The sequence below is a fragment of the Dreissena polymorpha genome, chromosome 8, assembly GCF_020536995.1.
Source record: "Dreissena polymorpha isolate Duluth1 chromosome 8, UMN_Dpol_1.0, whole genome shotgun sequence".
NCBI classification, from domain to species: Eukaryota; Metazoa; Mollusca; class Bivalvia; order Myida; family Dreissenidae; genus Dreissena; species Dreissena polymorpha.
Genome location: NC_068362.1, coordinates 77,156,879 through 77,175,597, shown reverse-complemented (window position 1 = coordinate 77,175,597; position 18,719 = coordinate 77,156,879). Strand labels below are relative to the sequence as shown.

The window sequence follows — 18,719 nt, the reverse complement described above, 5'->3', positions numbered from 1 at the left end:
GTCCCCAAATTAATTCCCAATAGCAGGAGACAGATTATTCTTATACATCAAGTTAATGTTTGATATTGCAGAATAAGTTGTTCATTCTATTAATTTAATAGAACATCTATTTTTTGCCAGATTTTTACATGCATGGTAATTAAGGCATATCTCCCTGTACGTCATACAAAGGGGTTCAATAAAGACTAGGGACACACCTTGTATTACATTTTATAAAATTCATTAAAATAAAATTTAAAATTAATACAGACACTGAACCGTGTAAAGGAACGACAATGCAAAAGAATGGAGTACAATTGTTCAATTAACATATTTTATGTCAACTGTTCTCACCCATGCATTTTGGGCAACACTTAAAAAAGCATCCGTAAAAATCAATTAAAGAAAGTATCAAGTTCAGAAAAATTAAATTTAAAGCAATCCTACAATTAAGAAAATATAAACCAATTTTTATTAATCACAGGCCTGAAATCAAAGTAACTTTGGAGATATCCTAATAAAATGACTTGCTTCATATCTTTTTATCAGTACAGCCATTACTTTAAGTTCTGAAAAATTACAACGTTTCTACAATTAAGAACATAAAAAAATAAACCTATTTTCATTCATCACAAGCCTGAAATCAAAGTAACTTGGGAGATATCCTAATAAAATGACTCCCTTCATATCACTTTATCAGTACAGCCATTTCTTTAAGTGCTCCTGCATTTGGCATAAAATCAGTATTTAATTATAAACATGGAAATTCATTAATTCCATTCATGTACTCATGACTGTAGTGGTCACCACTTCAGCAGGTTCAGCCCTAAGTCTATCAATATAGGTATCCCCCCTGCTGTTTGTCATGTCATGAGGTGGAAGGCTTTTTCTTCATGGCATCATTACAGCCTTCTCGGTTCCTTGCGATCTCTATGGCCAGAAACTGTATGCGCACAACTGAAAGTTATAAACAGGTACACAGAACAGGTTGTAAAGTCAGCTATAACATCTATTGTTTGTATACTATAATGTAGCTTAATTGCTTTTAATGTTTGAAAGACTATTCAAATATTTGTTTTAAGCAATTCTAAGGAACTAGAGTAATAACCTGTCAACATGTCCCGCAATTACTTGTTTGCACAAAGCAGTGCTAATATCATCGCATTGTCTTTCAAATAGTTTCATTCAACAAGTTCATCAAAATATTTACGATAATTCTCTGTGATACAATTATATAAAAACCAAACATTTTTTGGTTGGTGCTATAGCTGAAAAGAAACAGTTGTAAAACACAAAACATTAGTGTAAACATGGGGAACGAGATTTCTTTTATTTTATTGTTTGAAATATTATCAAGTGATTAACAATATTAATAAGCAAAGCATAATGTACAACAAATACATTTCAGACATTTGTGAGATATAAATAAAGTTTATCATGCTTGGTACATCGCATCTGTTTCCAAGCCTGACATGATCAAATCATGTTTATCACACTCTACACCAGTATTTTCCTCAACAAGTATTCTCTGTATTTTAATAAGCTATCTACAATAGTCTTTATATGTGCTGCTCTCTTGGATAAAGGGACTTTATTCATTTGCATAATGCTGTCCCAGATTAGCCAGTGCAGTCTGCTCAGACTGATCAGTGACGACACTTTACGCATAAATTGGATTTTCCCTATGAAGAGACTTTAAAACGGAAAAAAAGCAGAAAGTGTCATCCCTGATAAGCCTGTGCGGACTGCACAGGCTAATCTGGGACAACACTTAACACAATTACTTAAGCCCCATTTTTCTAACGGCCAAGCTCACATAACATCTGGGCCCATGACAGGCTAGTTCTACCTAGTGTAGAGTTGACTTCTGAGAATTCCTCCTTGCTGTTGACCCGTATTAGCGTGCCCATGTTGAAATCCTCCACGCGTTTCTCATACTGTCCACAAAACTCGCGCCATTTCTGGAGAAAATTTAATGTTTTGGTCACGGGATGGGTAATGGTTTAGGAAGCACTAAAATATTAAACAAGAGCAGCTCATAGCGGGTGCCAACGCTCGGCTCAGGTGCTATTTTTAATAAATGAAAGCTTGTCAGATTTTATTTTTTTTATATTAGAGGTCACAGTGACCTGTGACCTAGTGACCAAAAAATGGGTGTGGCGTGTAGAACTCATCAAGTTGCAGCTACATATGAAGTTTCAAAGTTGTAGGTGGAAGCACTTTGATTTTAGAGCCAATGTTAAGGTTTTAGCACAACGCGGATGGCTGACTGCGGACAAGCTGACTATGACATTACCTCGGGTTTTCTCCAAAAACAGCCAGACTAAAAAGTTAATTGACAGGCCTTAAAAAAAAGTTAGAATTATCATATGTGCAAATATTTCAACACATGCAAATCCATTTATTGTTGCTTTACTGTCTGGCCAAAAAATCTTGAGCCTTGATGGCCTTTTTCTGCTTTTTTGCAAGGCTTTTTGGATGAATATATTTATTGCATGCTCAGCACTAATGCATTTAACCTTTCCCACTTAGATTTGTATTTTGAGGCATTTGTGGTTCCTTAGAAAGTTACATTTAATTAAATATCTTTCTTACTAAATTCAAGTTTTAAAAGTTTCATTTCCAACTGTTAGTAACTAATGAGCAGCAAACAGCATAAAACCTGAACAGACTGCGAGTTACTCGCAGGCTGTTCTGGTTTTATGCTAGTTGCAAAAGCAATTTTTACTTTGCTTCTTATGGGTGAAAGGATTAAAGAACAATTATCAAAGAAACATGACCATAACCAGACAAGACACCTCTACGCCTACCGCTTTTGACTCCGCAGTTTTCATACTGTCGAGATCCAGCATGTCTACGTTCATGTCAGGAAACTCTGCACGGAAGTGTGTGTAGATTTCAGTATCCAGTTGGGTCAGCTTCAACAACTTGGCATCCACTGAGCGGAGCAGCTTAATGGACAAGGTTTGTTGGCTTTGTTGGATTGTTTGTGCTTTTAAACAGTATTCTAGTTATATCATTGATTTCTTATATTTGACCGTAGACAAAAAATCTCCATCAATAGTGGACACAGTTTTGCTGAGACAAATTCTGTTTTGCCTCCCTGCCTGCCAAAAGCCGGCTTGGGCTATCTCATAACAAAGCAATTTTTCAAACAAACACAGAATTCTAAGATATTGGAAATGAAATGTACAAAAATATACATTGTAGTACAATGATTGTACAATGTAAAAATATTGTTTATCTTTACCATGTATTATATCATATTATCATTAAAATCATTATCGAGAATAAAAGAAAGTCTAGCACTTACATTGTCGTATGTTTCAGCGTGATGATATGCCTTCACTGCCCATTGGAATTCAACATCTGGCTATAAAAAGTTAAGTAATTGTGCCAGATTAAGACGATAACAAGAGTTCCGCGGTCGGAGATGACCGCATTGAAGCCGGATTTTTGATTTAAATGACAGGAAAGTACCTTTCGTGTTTTTGTCAATGCAATACTTAAATTACTGAAATATTGTTCAAAGGTCAAAATGAAATGTAAGTACTTTTCAAGGCATGAGCAAACCTTGTGTTATGTTTTGAATGCATGCATATACATGAACAACAATAACATTTAAGGTCACAAATATGAACTTGAATTGACAATTAGGAAAGTTTGATCTCAATTTTTTTATTAGCAAATTAGTAACATATTGTTTGAAGTTTCCATCAATTTCATTATCAAATGTAAGAAAATAAACTTAGATGAAATAATACTATTTATTGTTTTGCTTTCAATTGAATGTCCTTGAAATTACCAGTGGTAAGCATACCAAAGTTAAATCATGAAAAAAATATTCACATTTAAGGTCACTGTCAATTGAAAGACTTTAAAATGACCAGTTGTTCTCTTGACCAGTGGTCATCTGTTAGTCATGGCAAAGTCCATGTCCAAGCATACGAAAGTTAAAACAACTTTTAATTTTTAACATTCAAGGTCACAGTGACCTTGACCTTCAATGACCTTAAAATGACCAATTGTCATCTACTAGTGCTGGCCAACCTTCATGTCCAGTTTGAAGACTGTAAGTCCAAGCATAAGAAAGTTATACCATGAAATAAGAATTTTAACATTTTTACATTCAAGGTCACGGTGACCTTGACCTTAAAATGACCAGTGGTCATCTACTAGTTCTGGCCAACCTTCATATCAAGTTTGAAGACTCTAGGTCTAAGCATACCAAAGTATTAACAACTTTAACATATTTACATCCAAGGTCACAGTGACCTCGACCTTCAAATGAATGACCTTGAAATGACCAGTGGTCATCTAAGTGTGCTTGCAAACCTTTACGTCAAGTTTGAGATTCTAGGTCCAAGCATACCAAAGTTATAACAATTTTAACATTTTAACATTGAAGGTCACAGTGACCTTGACCTTCAAATGAATGACATTGAAATGAGCAGTGGTGATCTTCTAGTACTGGCCAACCTTTATGTCAAGTTTGAAGACTCTAGGTACAAGCATACCAAAGTTATAACATGGAATAAGAACTTTAACATTTTTACCTACCAAAGTTATAAGAACTTTAACATTTTTACATTCAAGGTCACAGTGACCTTGACCTTAGAATGAATGACATTGAAATGACCAGTGGTCATCTAAGTGTGCTTGCAAACCTTCATGTCAAGTTTGAAGACTCTATGTCCAAGCATACCAAAGTTATAACAATTTTAACATTTTAACATTTAAGGTCACAGTGACCTTGACCTTCAAATGAATGACATTGAAATGACCAGTGGTCATCTTCTAGTACTGGCCAATCTTTATTTCAAGTTTGAAGACTCTAGGTACAAGCATACCAAAGTTATAACATGAAATAAGAACTTTAACATTTTTACATTCAAGGTCACAGTGACCTTGACCTTCAAATGAATGACCTTGAAATGTCCAGTGGTTACTTACTAGTTCTGGCCAACCTTCATGTCAAGTTTCAAGACTCTAGGTCCAAGCATACCAAAGTTATAACAACTTTAACATTTTTATATTGAAGGTCACAGTGACCTTCACCTTCAAATGAATGACCTTGAAATGACCAGTGGTCATCTGTTAATCCTGGCCAACCTTCATGTCAAGTTTGAAGACTCTAGGTCCAAGCATACCAAAGTTATACCATGAAATAAGAACTTTAACATTTTTACATTCAAGGTCACAGTGACCTTGACCTTCAAATGAATGACCTTGAAATGACCAGTGGTTACTAACTAGTTATGGCCAACCTTCATGTCAAGTTTCAAGACTCTAGGTCCAAGCATACCAAAGTTATAACAACTTTAACATTTTTTATATTGAAGGTCACAGTGACCTTGACCTTCAAATGAATGACCTTGAAATGACCAGTGGTCATCTGTTAATCCTGGCCAACCTTCATGTCAAGTTTGAAGACTCTAGGTCCAAGCATACCAAAGTTATACCATGAAATAAGAACTTTAACATTTTCGAGCACGCCGCCACCCCCGCCCGCCCGCCCGCCCCCCCGCCCGCCCGACAACATCAATCTATAAGCCGAGATTTTTTCGAAAAAAATCCGGCTAAAAATAAATGATCAATACCATATGTAACTTAAAAAAGTAAAGATCTATGTTCAAAGTGGAGATACATGTATGTAAACAATTTAGTTTAATGAATAATTGAGTCCCATTTTGAGAAAACTGGGCATAATGCATGTGCATAGTGTCTCCCAAGATTAGCCAGAGCAGTCCGCACAGGCTAATCAAGGACGACACTTCCCGCTTTTATGGTATTTTTAGTTTCAAGGAAGTCCCTAGTTATCGAAAATCAAGTTTAGGCGAAAGTGTCGTCCCTGCAGTCCGCACAGGCTAATCTGGGATGACACCTTGCGCACATGCAATAAGCACAGTTTTTTCAGAACAAGGGAATGCAATTTACAACATACTCTGTTGCCCAATTTACTGGCATCTGCTGACAATGTGGCCCCAATAGCCTGTACCTCACTTGCGTTGAATGAATCCAACGACATCTGAAACAGAATGTCCTGCATTATTGTATCTGCTCTAATTGAAAACAACTAATACATACATGAAGTCTTTAACACAATTTGTGCAACAAATTATTGCAACATCCAGAGGAAATTACAGCTGAACATTGTTTGCAGTTCTTCATACTTGCAAACTAATTAAAATAAACATCTTACATTTCAATACAATTTCATCTAGTCATTTATAATAAAAAGATGAATGTTTTATTTACAATATTACATGTATTTGTTGTTCCAAACAATTTGGTGATAAATAAATACCAGTGATTTTGATGTTGTTGGACATATTATTAAGATGGGGACCTAAGTCCATAGTTTTAAGAAAACTTATTGAAACTAGTGACCTCAAAATCAAAAGGGGTCATCTGCGAGTCATGATCTATCTAATGATGAAGTTTCATGATCCTAGGCGTATGCGTTCTTGAGTTATCATCCGGAAACCATTTTACTATTTCGGGTCACAGTGACCTTGACCTTTGACCTAGTGACCTCAAAATGAATAGGGGTCATCTGCGAGTCATGATCAATCTACCTATGAAGTTTCATGATCCTAGGCGTATGCGTTCTTGAGTTATCATCCGGAAACCATTTTACTATTCCGGGTCACCGTGACCTTGACCTTTGACCTAGTGACCTCAAAATCAATAGGGGTCATCTGCGAGTCATGATCAATCTACCTATGAAGTTTCATGATCCTAGGCCCAAGCCTTCTTGAGTTATCATCCGGAAACCACCTGGTGGACCGACCGACAGACCGACATGTGCAAAGCAATATACCCCCTCTTCTTCGAAGGGGGGCATAATAAATTATTGAAAAGGCAAAACAACACCTTATTTTCTTAGTGATCCATTTTATAGTAATTGTTTCCAGAACCTCCTGTACATTTTGTAAATCAGACTGGACTTCTTCATAAAATGCAATGTAAATCACACTGGACTACTTAATAACTTTGCTTAGCTTATACTTGCCTGAGTTCATTAAAACTCTACCATTACTCTGATTGTAAAAATTTGGGATAATTTCATTTTATTCAAGTTTTAAAGGAACTTTTTTGGAAACATGACCTTTTTGTAATTGTAAAAGATCCAAAAAAGAATATACATGTTCTATTCAGACAAGCAAAAAATCACAACTGGTACTCGATCACCTGACACCACAAAAAAGCTTAAAATTTGTTTTGTTATTGATTTTTATCAATCAAAATAGATAAAAGTCTTAGAAACACATTTCATAAACAGGACTTTCTTTATCAACCATAAGAGCCATCATTTGGTCACATTCCAAAAGGCAAAAATATTCTTTTTCCTAAGATCTAATCCCAAAGATCCCAATAAATAGCTTGACTTTCTGATATTTAAAAATAGATTTATACATGTGAGTGTGGAAATCAAGTGTTTGGGCGTTCTCATTTCCATTAAACAATTATGTTTATGTTATGATTTTCAATTTATGTTTTATCAATAATTATTCAAAAGTTATAAATCAAGCGGGTCCATACAATAACCGAAAAGCACCGATTAGCACCGAAAAGCACCGAAAAGCACTCAATTTCTCTCTATATATATGCAATATATCGTTTTTAGTGTGTGTTAACGAGTTTAATTAGTAATAAATGGTTATATGATTGTATGTTTATACTACATTGTGCCCAAAATGGTAAATATCGGCAATTACCGACCGAAAAGCACTTCATGTGAAGACCGAAAAGCACTCAATTTCTCGCTATATATATGAATATTTGCGTTTCTATTGTGTGTAAACGGATTAAATTAGTTATAAATGGTTATATTTCATGCATATTTATACTACCTTGGGTTTATTATGAGGTATTAATGCCCAAAATTGGATAAATATCGGCAATATACCGACCGAAAAGCACTTCATGTGAAGACCGAAAAGCACTCAATTTCTTGCTATATATATAATATTTGCGTTCCTATTGCGTGTAAACGGTTAAAATTAGTTATAAAAGGTTATATTTCCTGCATATTTATACTACCTTGTGTTTATTATGAGGTATTAATGCCCAAAATTGGATTAATATCGGCAATATACCGACCGAAAAGCACTTCATGTGAAGACCAAAAAGCACTCAATTTCTCGCTATATATATAATCTTTTGCGTTCCTATTGTGTGTAAACGGTTTAAATTAGTTATAAATGGTCATATTTCATGCATATTTATACTACCTTGTGTTTATAATGAGGTATTAATGCCCAAAATTAGATAAATATCGGCAATATACCGACCGAAAAGCACTTAATGTGAAGACCGAAAAGCACTCAATTTCTCGCTATATATATGAATTTGTGCGTTTCTATTGTGTGTAAACGGATTAAATTAGTTATAAATGGTTATATTTCATGCATATTTATACTACCTTGGGTTTATTATGAGGTATTAATGCCCAAAATTGGATAAATATCGGCAATATACAGGCTGTCAAGTGACCTTTTTTAAAAAAGTAGGAAAAAATAGGAACTACTTTTGCAAGAAAAGAAGGAAAAAAGTAGGAAAAAGTAGGAACTTTTCCCTCAAAAGTAGGAATACATAATACTAATTTTTTAGCCACAGGTCCAGGAAACATAGCTGGAAACAGAGCAGGAGTGCCATCACATGTTCTGTATGGATACCCACTTGAAGCTACCTTAAGGGCCCAGATGATTTCAGCCTTTTGTATCTGTTCCTTGTGTGATGGATGTACTTGCATACAGAAAGATTTATCCCCACCACCCTGAGAGCTGCTTGGCTTTGGAGCACTTCCAAACAAACGCTTTTGTGAATTATCATGCATGTATTTCATGTTTTCCTTGTGTTTTTGTCCATCTGCCTGACTTATCAGTTGATAAGCACCAGAATTACAACACGAGATGCAGACAGTACAATATCTTGCAAACTCATTGCCGGTATCTCTCTTGCACCATGATCCAAGTGTTTTTCCACTGTTCTCCAACTTCTCCATCCATGAAGGGTAAAACTTTGTTTTCCCACTAGGCATTTTAGCACTTATAGTGTATCTATGATAATTAAGTTTCAAGCAAAGCTACCCTGATTAAGAAGTATAATTAGATGATGTTCATTTTGGTGTATCATCAAATAAGTGGTTAGAGGTCTTCTGTGTATCGATATACAAATGGTAATATATTGTGCATGTTATATCCTTAGGCAGAAGACCAAATTTATTTAGTGATACACTAACTTGTTGTACAATATGAATACTAATATATAAAGCAGTGTCAATGCTCTGCTACAGCTACATCGTGAAACCTTTAAATTGACAATAGGGTGCAGTTATAATGACTTAAGTTACATTCAAAATGACTGGTCATTGCAGAGCAGATTATGCAACTGGAGATAGACCTTATCACCTGACATCTTTTATGACATCATTGATTGGGCAATGAAACAGTTGCACTATATTGTTTATTCCATTTTCAAATAATGGTTTTTACATTATTGATGACTTCGCGGGAGTGTAATAATGCCGTTTAATAATTTTAATACTACACTGTAAAACCTTAAAGTTACCTCACTAGCTATGGCATCATTAGACAAGAATTGTGTTTGTCAGAAACACAATGCCCACTATTGCGCCGCTTTGAAATAAAATTTCAATATATCATTTGGCAGGTTTAGAAATTATCTCCCTCTTAAGGCTTATTACTTCCCTTGGATTGTATTTTTTGACTTTTTGAAGCTATATATATTTGACTTTTGACCTTGAAGGATGACCTTGACCTTTCACCACTCAAAATGTGCAGCTTCATGAGATACACATGCATGCCAAATATCAAGTTGCTATCTTCAATATTGCAAAAGTTATGGCCCATATTAAAGTTTTCGGACAAACACACAGACAGACAGACAGACAGACAAACGAACTGACAGTACAACTGCTATATGCCACCATACCAGGAGCATAAAAATGTATCAGGGCATTTAGGCTCTGTGCATTTATCTTTAATTACTAAACATGATGTACCTATGATATCAATAGAACATCATATCCGTTGTCATGTAATACAGAATTTATTACATTATATTTGTAAATGATGAAAACTCGGCAAAGCATCATTTTATCTTTTTCAAATAACTTGTGTAATAAATTCCATATTACATAACCACTCATACAATACATGTATCTCTATATCTCTACATTCCAAACAGCAATATCATGTAAACATGCATAAGGTTTGGTCAAATTGTTGTCAATGGAAACAAAATAAAACTGGAATAAACAATGGGTTCCCTCAGCTCTTGCATCACTGGGAACTGTGTAAGGTAGTGAAGTCTGCAGTGTACAAATGCTAAGGAAGTAAACAAGGCACTATTGTTACTTAAAAAAAAACTTGTTAATAATTTCAAAAGTTACATAAGAAATAAATATTTATGCTTCCTGAAGAGGTGCTAGCAGACAGTCAGCATGGGTTGTCAGGTCTCATCTAGATGAATGCACATTAACAGGGATACAGTCATGCCATAGATTCATTCGTCCTGCAAGTTTACTAAATAAACTCTTGGAAAAAAAATAATTCTCCATTGAAAATGAAAAAGTAGGAATAGTAGGAAGATTTGGTAAAAAAATAGGAAAAAGTAGGATCCTGATGAAAAAGTAGGAAATAGTAGGAAAAAATCTGAATATACCGACCGAAAAGCACTTCATGTGAAGACCGAAAAGCACTTCATGTGAAGACCGAAAAGCACTTCATGTGAAGACCGAAAAGCACTTCATGTGAAGACCGAAAAGCACTTCATGTGAAGACCGAAAAGCACTTCATGTGAAGACCGAAAAGCACTCCCGCGACAGCACAGAATCACCGAAAAGCACTCAATTTCTCTATATATAAACGAAACTAAGCTATAAGTGCCGTTTATAATGGATTGAAAAGATGTACATATTTATTTAGTCAATAATGACTATATATATGAGGCGCGTTCTGAGAAAAGTGGGCTTAATGCATGTGCGTAAAGTGTCGTCACTGATAAGCCTGTGCAGTCCGCACTGCTAATCAGGGACGACACTTTTCGCCCAAACGTGATTTTCGGTGAGGAGTGACTTCCTTGAAACTAAAATACCATAAAAGCGGAAAGTGTCGTCCCTGATTAGCCTGTGCAGACTGCGTAGGCTAATCTGGGATGACAATTTACGAAAATGCATTAAGCCCCTTTTTCTTCCCAGAACACGACTCATATATACATGATGTAGTTTGCCAACAAAATTAACGAGATTTATATATAACAATGTTATATTACTTCTTTCTGGTTGAGTAAAAAAAAAACACAAAACAACATGTATAACATATAATATTTGTACATAATTTATAAAAAAGAAAAATAATGATTCACATGATATTTTATAATTTTGTTAAGTGCGCGTGCCATTGAACGTTGAATTACGGGGGAGATGCGTATTAAATTACACATAATTAAAAGCTGATACTATTCTGTCAGCTTGATTTATAAATCATGTTCCATCACGCCAATATATCCATTGTTTCATGAAATTGTAACGCCATCAGACCCGAATGAATACACCATTTATTCCAAGCAGGTAAATAACAATTACTATAATAAAACAGTGGAAGTCTACACTGTGTATTAGCAACCTGCTGTGGTGATCTTATCAGTTCAATACACAGGAACATGGCTACTGTACTGGAATTGGATTTACAGCCAAAATAACTGTTTTCATTTCAGTCTACACTGTGTATTAGCAACCTGCTGTGGTGATCTTATCTTATCATCTCAATACACAGGAACATGGCTACTGTACTGGAAATATCGGATTTACAGCCAAAATAACTTTCATTTATTGCTGAAGTGGTGTGCACTAACAATTGATCCACCTCACCGTTGCACTTTTTTTTATTAAATTAATTAATTTACTGAGTCGGCGCTAATAAAGTGTGAAGGTGGAAATTAAGACACATTTGAATCTTTCATTTCTCCAAAAAATTAGCACGTAGTCACATATATATATATATAAGATAGATTAAAGACCAGAAAACAATATAAGTAAGACACATTTGCATCTTTCATAATTATCTTTAAAAAAAACAACATGTGAATCTAAAGCAATACATTTATTACTGGCACTAGCTATTCTAAAAGTCGGCGGACAACATAAGTTCAAAGAAGGAACCACATTTAAATAAGATCCATTTTCGAATGATACTGATTGTATAGCAAGTAGTCACATATTAATTCTAGCTTGCATTAGTTAAAATAATTTTGTTAATTAAGTTCAAATTAATCTGTTCTTTAGAGATTAAAAGGGTTTAAAGACGGCGCTAATAAAGTGTGAATGTGCCCGTGCCTTTGAACGTTGAGTTAAGCAAGAGGTGCGAATGCAATTACACATAATTAAAAACAGATACTATTGTGCCAGCACGTTGAGTGAATACTGCATAAGCGAGAGGTGTGAATTAAATCTTACAAACTGATATTATTATGTCAGCTTGAATTGTGCTGACATCTTTAACTCAACAGTATCAACTAATATAAATAAGAACAGCACAATCTAACTGGCAGAAAATTTTTCTACAATGGCTAAAGTAGTATTGTTCTGCGATAGTTACATCAAACGTCTATGTTTCTTTTGCGACGAGAGAAAAGGACTACACGTGCCTTATAATGTAAAATGGTACGGCCAAGGCGGTTTGAGAACAGACAGAATGAACACAGATCTGTACGGCAAGATGTTAAAGGAAAAAGGGGACATCATCATCGTAGCTGTCGGCTGTAATGACATTACCCCTACATCACAACCCAAAGAGATTGTGAGAAGAATCACCGAAATCGTTAATGACATATCACTAAATGGATGTGAGCACGTGTACATCACAGAAATACTGACACGTGGAAATTTCTCAAAATGTCCGGGCTTGCAGAAAATAGTCTTCGACAGACAGAGAATCAAAATAAACAAGTGCCTTGCCAAAACATTTAAGAACAATTTACTAAAATTTACTGATTTTATAATTTTGAATAATGAAATTCCCTGCCGACTATGCCAAAGATCTGGTTCATTTGGAGAGCCGTACCCTGGGAAACAACGGCATGCGCAAGTATCAGTGTCGACTACAAAGACTCATATGTAGTGTCAAACGCTAAATTCCATTACAATTTTGTTTATGTAATATTGGTGATATATGTATTATTATTTTTTTATTATAACATGTAATAAATCTTGGATCTAACACATTGTCTTATTTTATTTTTTGTTTTTTGAAAACAATAATAGGAATTTACAACTTATCGTTCTAATGCACTTACCTTGTCAGCGACCCTTCTGCATCATAATCCGTTCCTCTGAATGCACAACATTTACACAAATAATTCAAATTTCTGTCTGACCAAGATTTATATTCTTCAGTATTTAAATTAGTACACTGGCGATGAAGCCAATTTTTGCAATTACTACACTGAATAGTATCCTCATTGCACTCTAACGTGCATTCAATGCACGGAAATTCTGACATTTTGTAAGCTATCCTGACCGAAAAAACACAATTTACAATATCAAGTGGTGAAGACATGTTAAAATATGGGTATATATATATATACATTGCGTATAAGGGTCTGGCCCCATACTCAGGCGCCGACCAGATGTGAACGCGTGACATGTTGTTTTTGCTGCAATAATTGGGGGAACTTGTGTGTTATACGCTGACACTTGGTTCTTCCTGCATTTCTGCGAGAAAAGGGGGTCATAACCCGGCAACCATGTGCGTTTTTGGGGTCCCATATTGACACGTTGTTTTTATTGCATTAATTGGGGGAGGATTGTCATACGAGAAGCATATCTGACACGTTGTTTTTGCAATATTAATTCAGGTAGGTAAGGGAGGGGAAATATACGGGTTTCACGTTGACAAGTTGTTTTTCTGCACTATTGAATTTCAAGTGTACATGTTGATTTTTTTTGTATCTTCAATAATCCATTGTAATTGATTTAACGCACACGCGCCTTTTTAAATTTGTGTTTGAGCTGTAAATTAATAGTCATAATAAAATGCGTGTTAAGTTACCAGCGTACACTCGATACTCGCGCAATGAATGGTTTTAATGGAACTATTACAATCGCTATTATTAATACAAAGCACATTAACTAAAAGTCATGCTGCAATTTCTATTTAAGAGTTTCACGTCAATTAGAAATACTTAAAACATATACACCAATTTACGTATAAGATGATAAACACCATGAAGTGCTTTTCGGTTGGTACATTGCCGATATATTTATAACTTGCTACCAGTTTTTTATAAAAAATATATATTATATTCGATATTTAACATGACTGTCTCAGTCCTCTAAACCGAAATGATTCGTAAAATAAAATAGTGTCTTTGTGTCGTATGAACGAATCTGCACTAAAACTAAGATTAGATTCACATCGTACATCGAATAATTAATTGAGCACATGTAATTCAACAAACTGTACATTAATGCACACGAGCCGCACTGTTCGGACATGAATGAAAGGCGCCGATCATAACACAACTTCTCATCATTATCTGGAATATAATTAATTGAAGGTGCGAAAATCTATTTCCAAACTGCTTTGTGCTGATTAAAGAAGCGTACCGGCCGTTCGTTCACAAGTTGTTAATGATGACTTCAGACCTTAAAATTAGGTTTTAATATGAACAGACATTGACTAAATAAATATGTACATCTTTTCAATCCATTAAAATCGGCCCTTATAGTTAACTTTCATGTATATATAGAGAACTTGAGTGCTTTTCGGTGATTCTCTGCTGTCGCGGGAGTGCTTTTCGGTCGGTATATTACCGATATTTATCCAATTTTGGGCATTAATACCTCATAATAAACACAAGGTAGTATAAATATGCATGAAATATAAACATTTATAACTAATTTAATCCGTTAACACACAATAGGAACGCAAATATTATATATATATAGCGAAAAATTGAGTGCTTTTCGGTCTTCACATGAAGTGCTTTTCGGTCGGTATATTGCCGATATTTATCCAATTTTGGGCATTAGTACCTCATAATAAACCCAAGGTTGTATAAATATGCATGAAATATAACCATTTATAACTAATTTAATCCGTTTACACACAATAGAAACGCAAACATTCATATATTTAGCGAGAAATTGAGTGCTTTTCGGTCTTCACATGAAGTGCTTTTCGGTTGGTATATTACCGATATTTATCCAATTTTGGGCATTAATACCTCATTATAAACACAAGGTAGTATAAATATGCATGAAATATGACCATTTATAACTAATTTAAACCGTTTACACACAATAGGAACGCAAATATTATATATATATACGAGAAATTGAGTGCTTTTCGGTCTTCACATGAAGTGCTTTTCGGTCGGTATATTGCCGATATTAATCCAATTTTGGGCATTAATACCTCATAATAAACCCAAGGTAGTATAAATATGCATGAAATATAACCATTTATAACTAATTTAATCCGTTTACACACAATAGGAACGCACAAATTCATATATATAGCGAGAAATTGAGTGCTTTTCGGTCTTCACATGAAGTGCTTTTCGGTCGGTATATTGCCGATATTTATCTAATTTTGGGCATTAATACCTCATTATAAACACAAGGTAGTATAAATATGCATGAAATATGACCATTTATAACTAATTTAAACCGTTTACACACAATAGGAACGCAAATATTATATATATAGCGAGAAATTGAGTGCTTTTCGGTCTTCACATGAAGTGCTTTTCGGTCGGTATATTGCCGATATTAATCCAATTTTGGGCATTAATACCTCATAATAAACACAAGGTAGTATAAATATGCATGAAATATAAACATTTATAACTAATTTAATCCGTTAACACACAATAGGAACGCAAATATTATATATATATAGCGAGAAATTGAGTGCTTTTCGGTCTTCACATGAAGTGCTTTTCGGTCGGAATATTGCCGATATTTATCCAATTTTGGGCATTAATACCTCATAATAAACCCAAGGTAGTATAAATATGCATGAAATATAACCATTTATAACTAATTTAATCCGTTTGCACACAATAGAAAGGCAAACATTCATATATATAGCGAGAAATTGAGTGCTTTTCGGTCTTCACATGAAGTGCTTTTCGGTCGGTATATTACCGATATTTATCCAATTTTGGGCATTAATACCTCATTTTATAAACACAAGGTAGTATAAATATGCATGAAATATGACCATTTATAACTAATTTAAACCGTTTACACACAATAGGAACGCAAATATTATATATATATAGCGAGAAATTGAGTGCTTTTCGGTCTTCACATGAAGTGCTTTTCGGTCGGTATATTGCCGATATTAATCCAATTTTGGGCATTAATACCTCATAATAAACCCAAGGTAGTATAAATATGCATGAAATATAACCCTTTATAACTAATTTAATCCGTTTACACACAATAGAAACGCACAAATTCATATATATAGCGAGAAATTGAGTGCTTTTCGGTCTTCACATTAAGTGCTTTTCGGTCGGTATATTGCCGATATTTATCTAATTTTGGGCATTAATACCTCATTATAAACACAAGGTAGTATAAATATGCATGAAATATGACCATTTATAACTAATTTAAACCGTTTACACACAATAGGAACGCAAATATTATATATATAGCGAGAAATTGAGTGCTTTTCGGTCTTCACATGAAGTGCTTTTCGGTCGGTATATTGCCGATATTAATCCAATTTTGGGCATTAATACCTCATAATAAACACAAGGTAGTATAAATATGCAGGAAATATAACCTTTTATAACTAATTTTAACCGTTTACACGCAATAGGAACGCAAATATTATATATATAGCGAGAAATTGAGTGCTTTTCGGTCTTCACATGAAGTGCTTTTTGGTCGGTATATTGCCGATATTTATCCAATTTTGGGCATTAATACCTCATAATAAACCCGAGGTAGTATAAATATGCATGAAATATAACCATTTATAACTAATTTAATCCGTTTACACACAATAGAAACGCAAATATTCATATATATAGCGAGAAATTGAGTGCTTTTCGGTCTTCACATGAAGTGCTTTTCAGTTGGTAATTGCCGATATTTACCATTTTGGGCACAATGTAGTATAAACATACAATCATATAACCATTTATTACTAATTAAACTTGTTAACACACACTAAAAACGATATAATGATGCTATCCCAGTTACTAGTGAATTGTAAATATCACTACAGTACATCAAATGATTTATTATTTAATAATAATAAAATTTATAAATTAAAATTAAACAACGACGTCAAAAATGAACAAGTCAATATGATTCTCAAGAAACATTCAATATACCTAGAAATACGATTATGTAACATTTAGAGAAAAATAGATTGTGTCGATTTAAATTTAAAATTTTTAATTATGGTATTAAATGATTATTAATACCTTAAATTCGCCAGAACGTTGAACACATGTCAAAACAATCACGCGGACGCTTGAGAAATTATAAACAATCTTCTGTAGGTTTTTCGAGTGAGCCAGATGCTTACTTTTCAGTTACTTGGAATTTCATTTAGAATATCAAGCGTCTAGTGACTTTCGAACATAAAATGTCTGCCAAATTAAAAAAAACAAACTGTCCGTCTAATAAAGTCGATAGAAAATAGTTAAAAAAACATGAGTGACAAGGTATAAAGGGCACATGCTTGAAAGCATACCCAAGAACTATATTGGTGCATGAAATATTTCGTAAACTTAACAAATTGTCAAATATTCTTTACATTATCTAACCCAGTTCAAGTTACAACATGATCTGACAAGTCCAGACGGTCAACAGCGACTTCAAAATGTCGGACGTAGTAACTAGCCTGTTTTTACTAACTGCATGATATGTATTCACAGATAACAGGTATTCTTATTGGTAAGCAGTGTATAGTTGTTTTGATAAATTACACTGACTGGTTAAAACTCACATTTGTGGTTTGAACGCTAGCCCTGCACATTGTATCAGTGAGCACAATTATTGTTTGTAAACATTCAGCATAAATAAATCACCATGACATTTAGCTAAAGAAACTTCAGCGTACAGTTTATATAGTATTGACAGACCTATAAAGTCGCGCCAGTCAAAAATCATAAAAAGCGACATTTAAAGTTATGGAAGCCAGAACTACATGACATTTTAATTTGCCAGTGCTAACATATATTTGCAAAGATAACATAATTTCTACTGGGGTGACCATTGGGCCGTTCGTAAAGTATGTCACGCTACTTTTTACCATTTTTACACTCACACCCTGTACAAATTAGGCATGACAACTATTCACATTATTTATCTGCTTCATTTTCCTGTACAATATGCAATGTCAAGATTTAAATAATCTTCTAATTATGCGATCTTTTGCATCATTATGCAGAAGACAACATAGAAATAAAGAATCTGGTACGAGTTGCCATATCATAACATATTTTATGAAACGGGTTCAGGAATTTTGTAAGCAAGCGAGCCTAGCGAGAGGAATTGAGAACAACAAATTAAGGAGTGACACATTTCATGCTATTTTGACATAAAGCCAGGACCCTTGATCTGCATTTTTACAACCAAATATCTGTTGCTTAATCCATAAGAAAAGTTTGTTTTACTTTTTTAGAAAAATTCTCCTAGAAAAAAACAACACCCAGAGCCTTTAATGCTGAAAAGATATCCT

At 34.2% G+C, this 18,719-nt stretch overlaps 2 protein-coding genes across 2 annotated transcripts in view; one reads left to right on the top strand and one right to left on the bottom strand.

Annotated features, from left to right (window-relative positions):
• Positions 1-198: 198 nt before the first annotated feature.
• LOC127841491 (protein PBDC1-like) lies at positions 199-17,594 on the bottom strand. Its single transcript, XM_052370338.1, has 6 exons — positions 17,458-17,594; positions 5,924-6,007; positions 3,293-3,352; positions 2,790-2,930; positions 1,829-1,940; positions 199-936 (listed from the first exon to the last, which is right to left on the bottom strand). The coding sequence occupies exons 2-6, from the start codon at positions 6,005-6,007 to the stop codon at positions 848-850; spliced, it is 486 nt and encodes a 161-aa protein (XP_052226298.1). The 5' UTR covers positions 17,458-17,594; the 3' UTR covers positions 199-847.
• Positions 17,570-18,719, top strand: part of LOC127840652 (uncharacterized) — a 72,103-nt gene continuing 70,953 nt past the window's right edge. Inside the window, exon 1 of the mRNA XM_052369065.1 lies at positions 17,570-17,700. Within this exon, the coding sequence (XP_052225025.1) occupies positions 17,689-17,700 (12 nt within the window). The 5' untranslated portion in view covers positions 17,570-17,688. The remainder of the gene's footprint in view (positions 17,701-18,719) is intronic.

Coding starts and splice junctions, on each gene's coding strand:
- LOC127841491 (XM_052370338.1), bottom strand. CDS start 6,007: ATGTCGTTGGATTCATTCAACGCAAGTGAGGTACAGGCTATTGGGGCC. Junction 2,931..3,292: donor ACGCTGAAACATACGACAAT/GTAAGTGCTAGA, acceptor TTGTCCATTAAG/CTGCTCCGCTCAGTGGATGC. Junction 1,941..2,789: donor AAACTGCGGAGTCAAAAGCG/GTAGGCGTAGAG, acceptor AATTTTCTCCAG/AAATGGCGCGAGTTTTGTGG.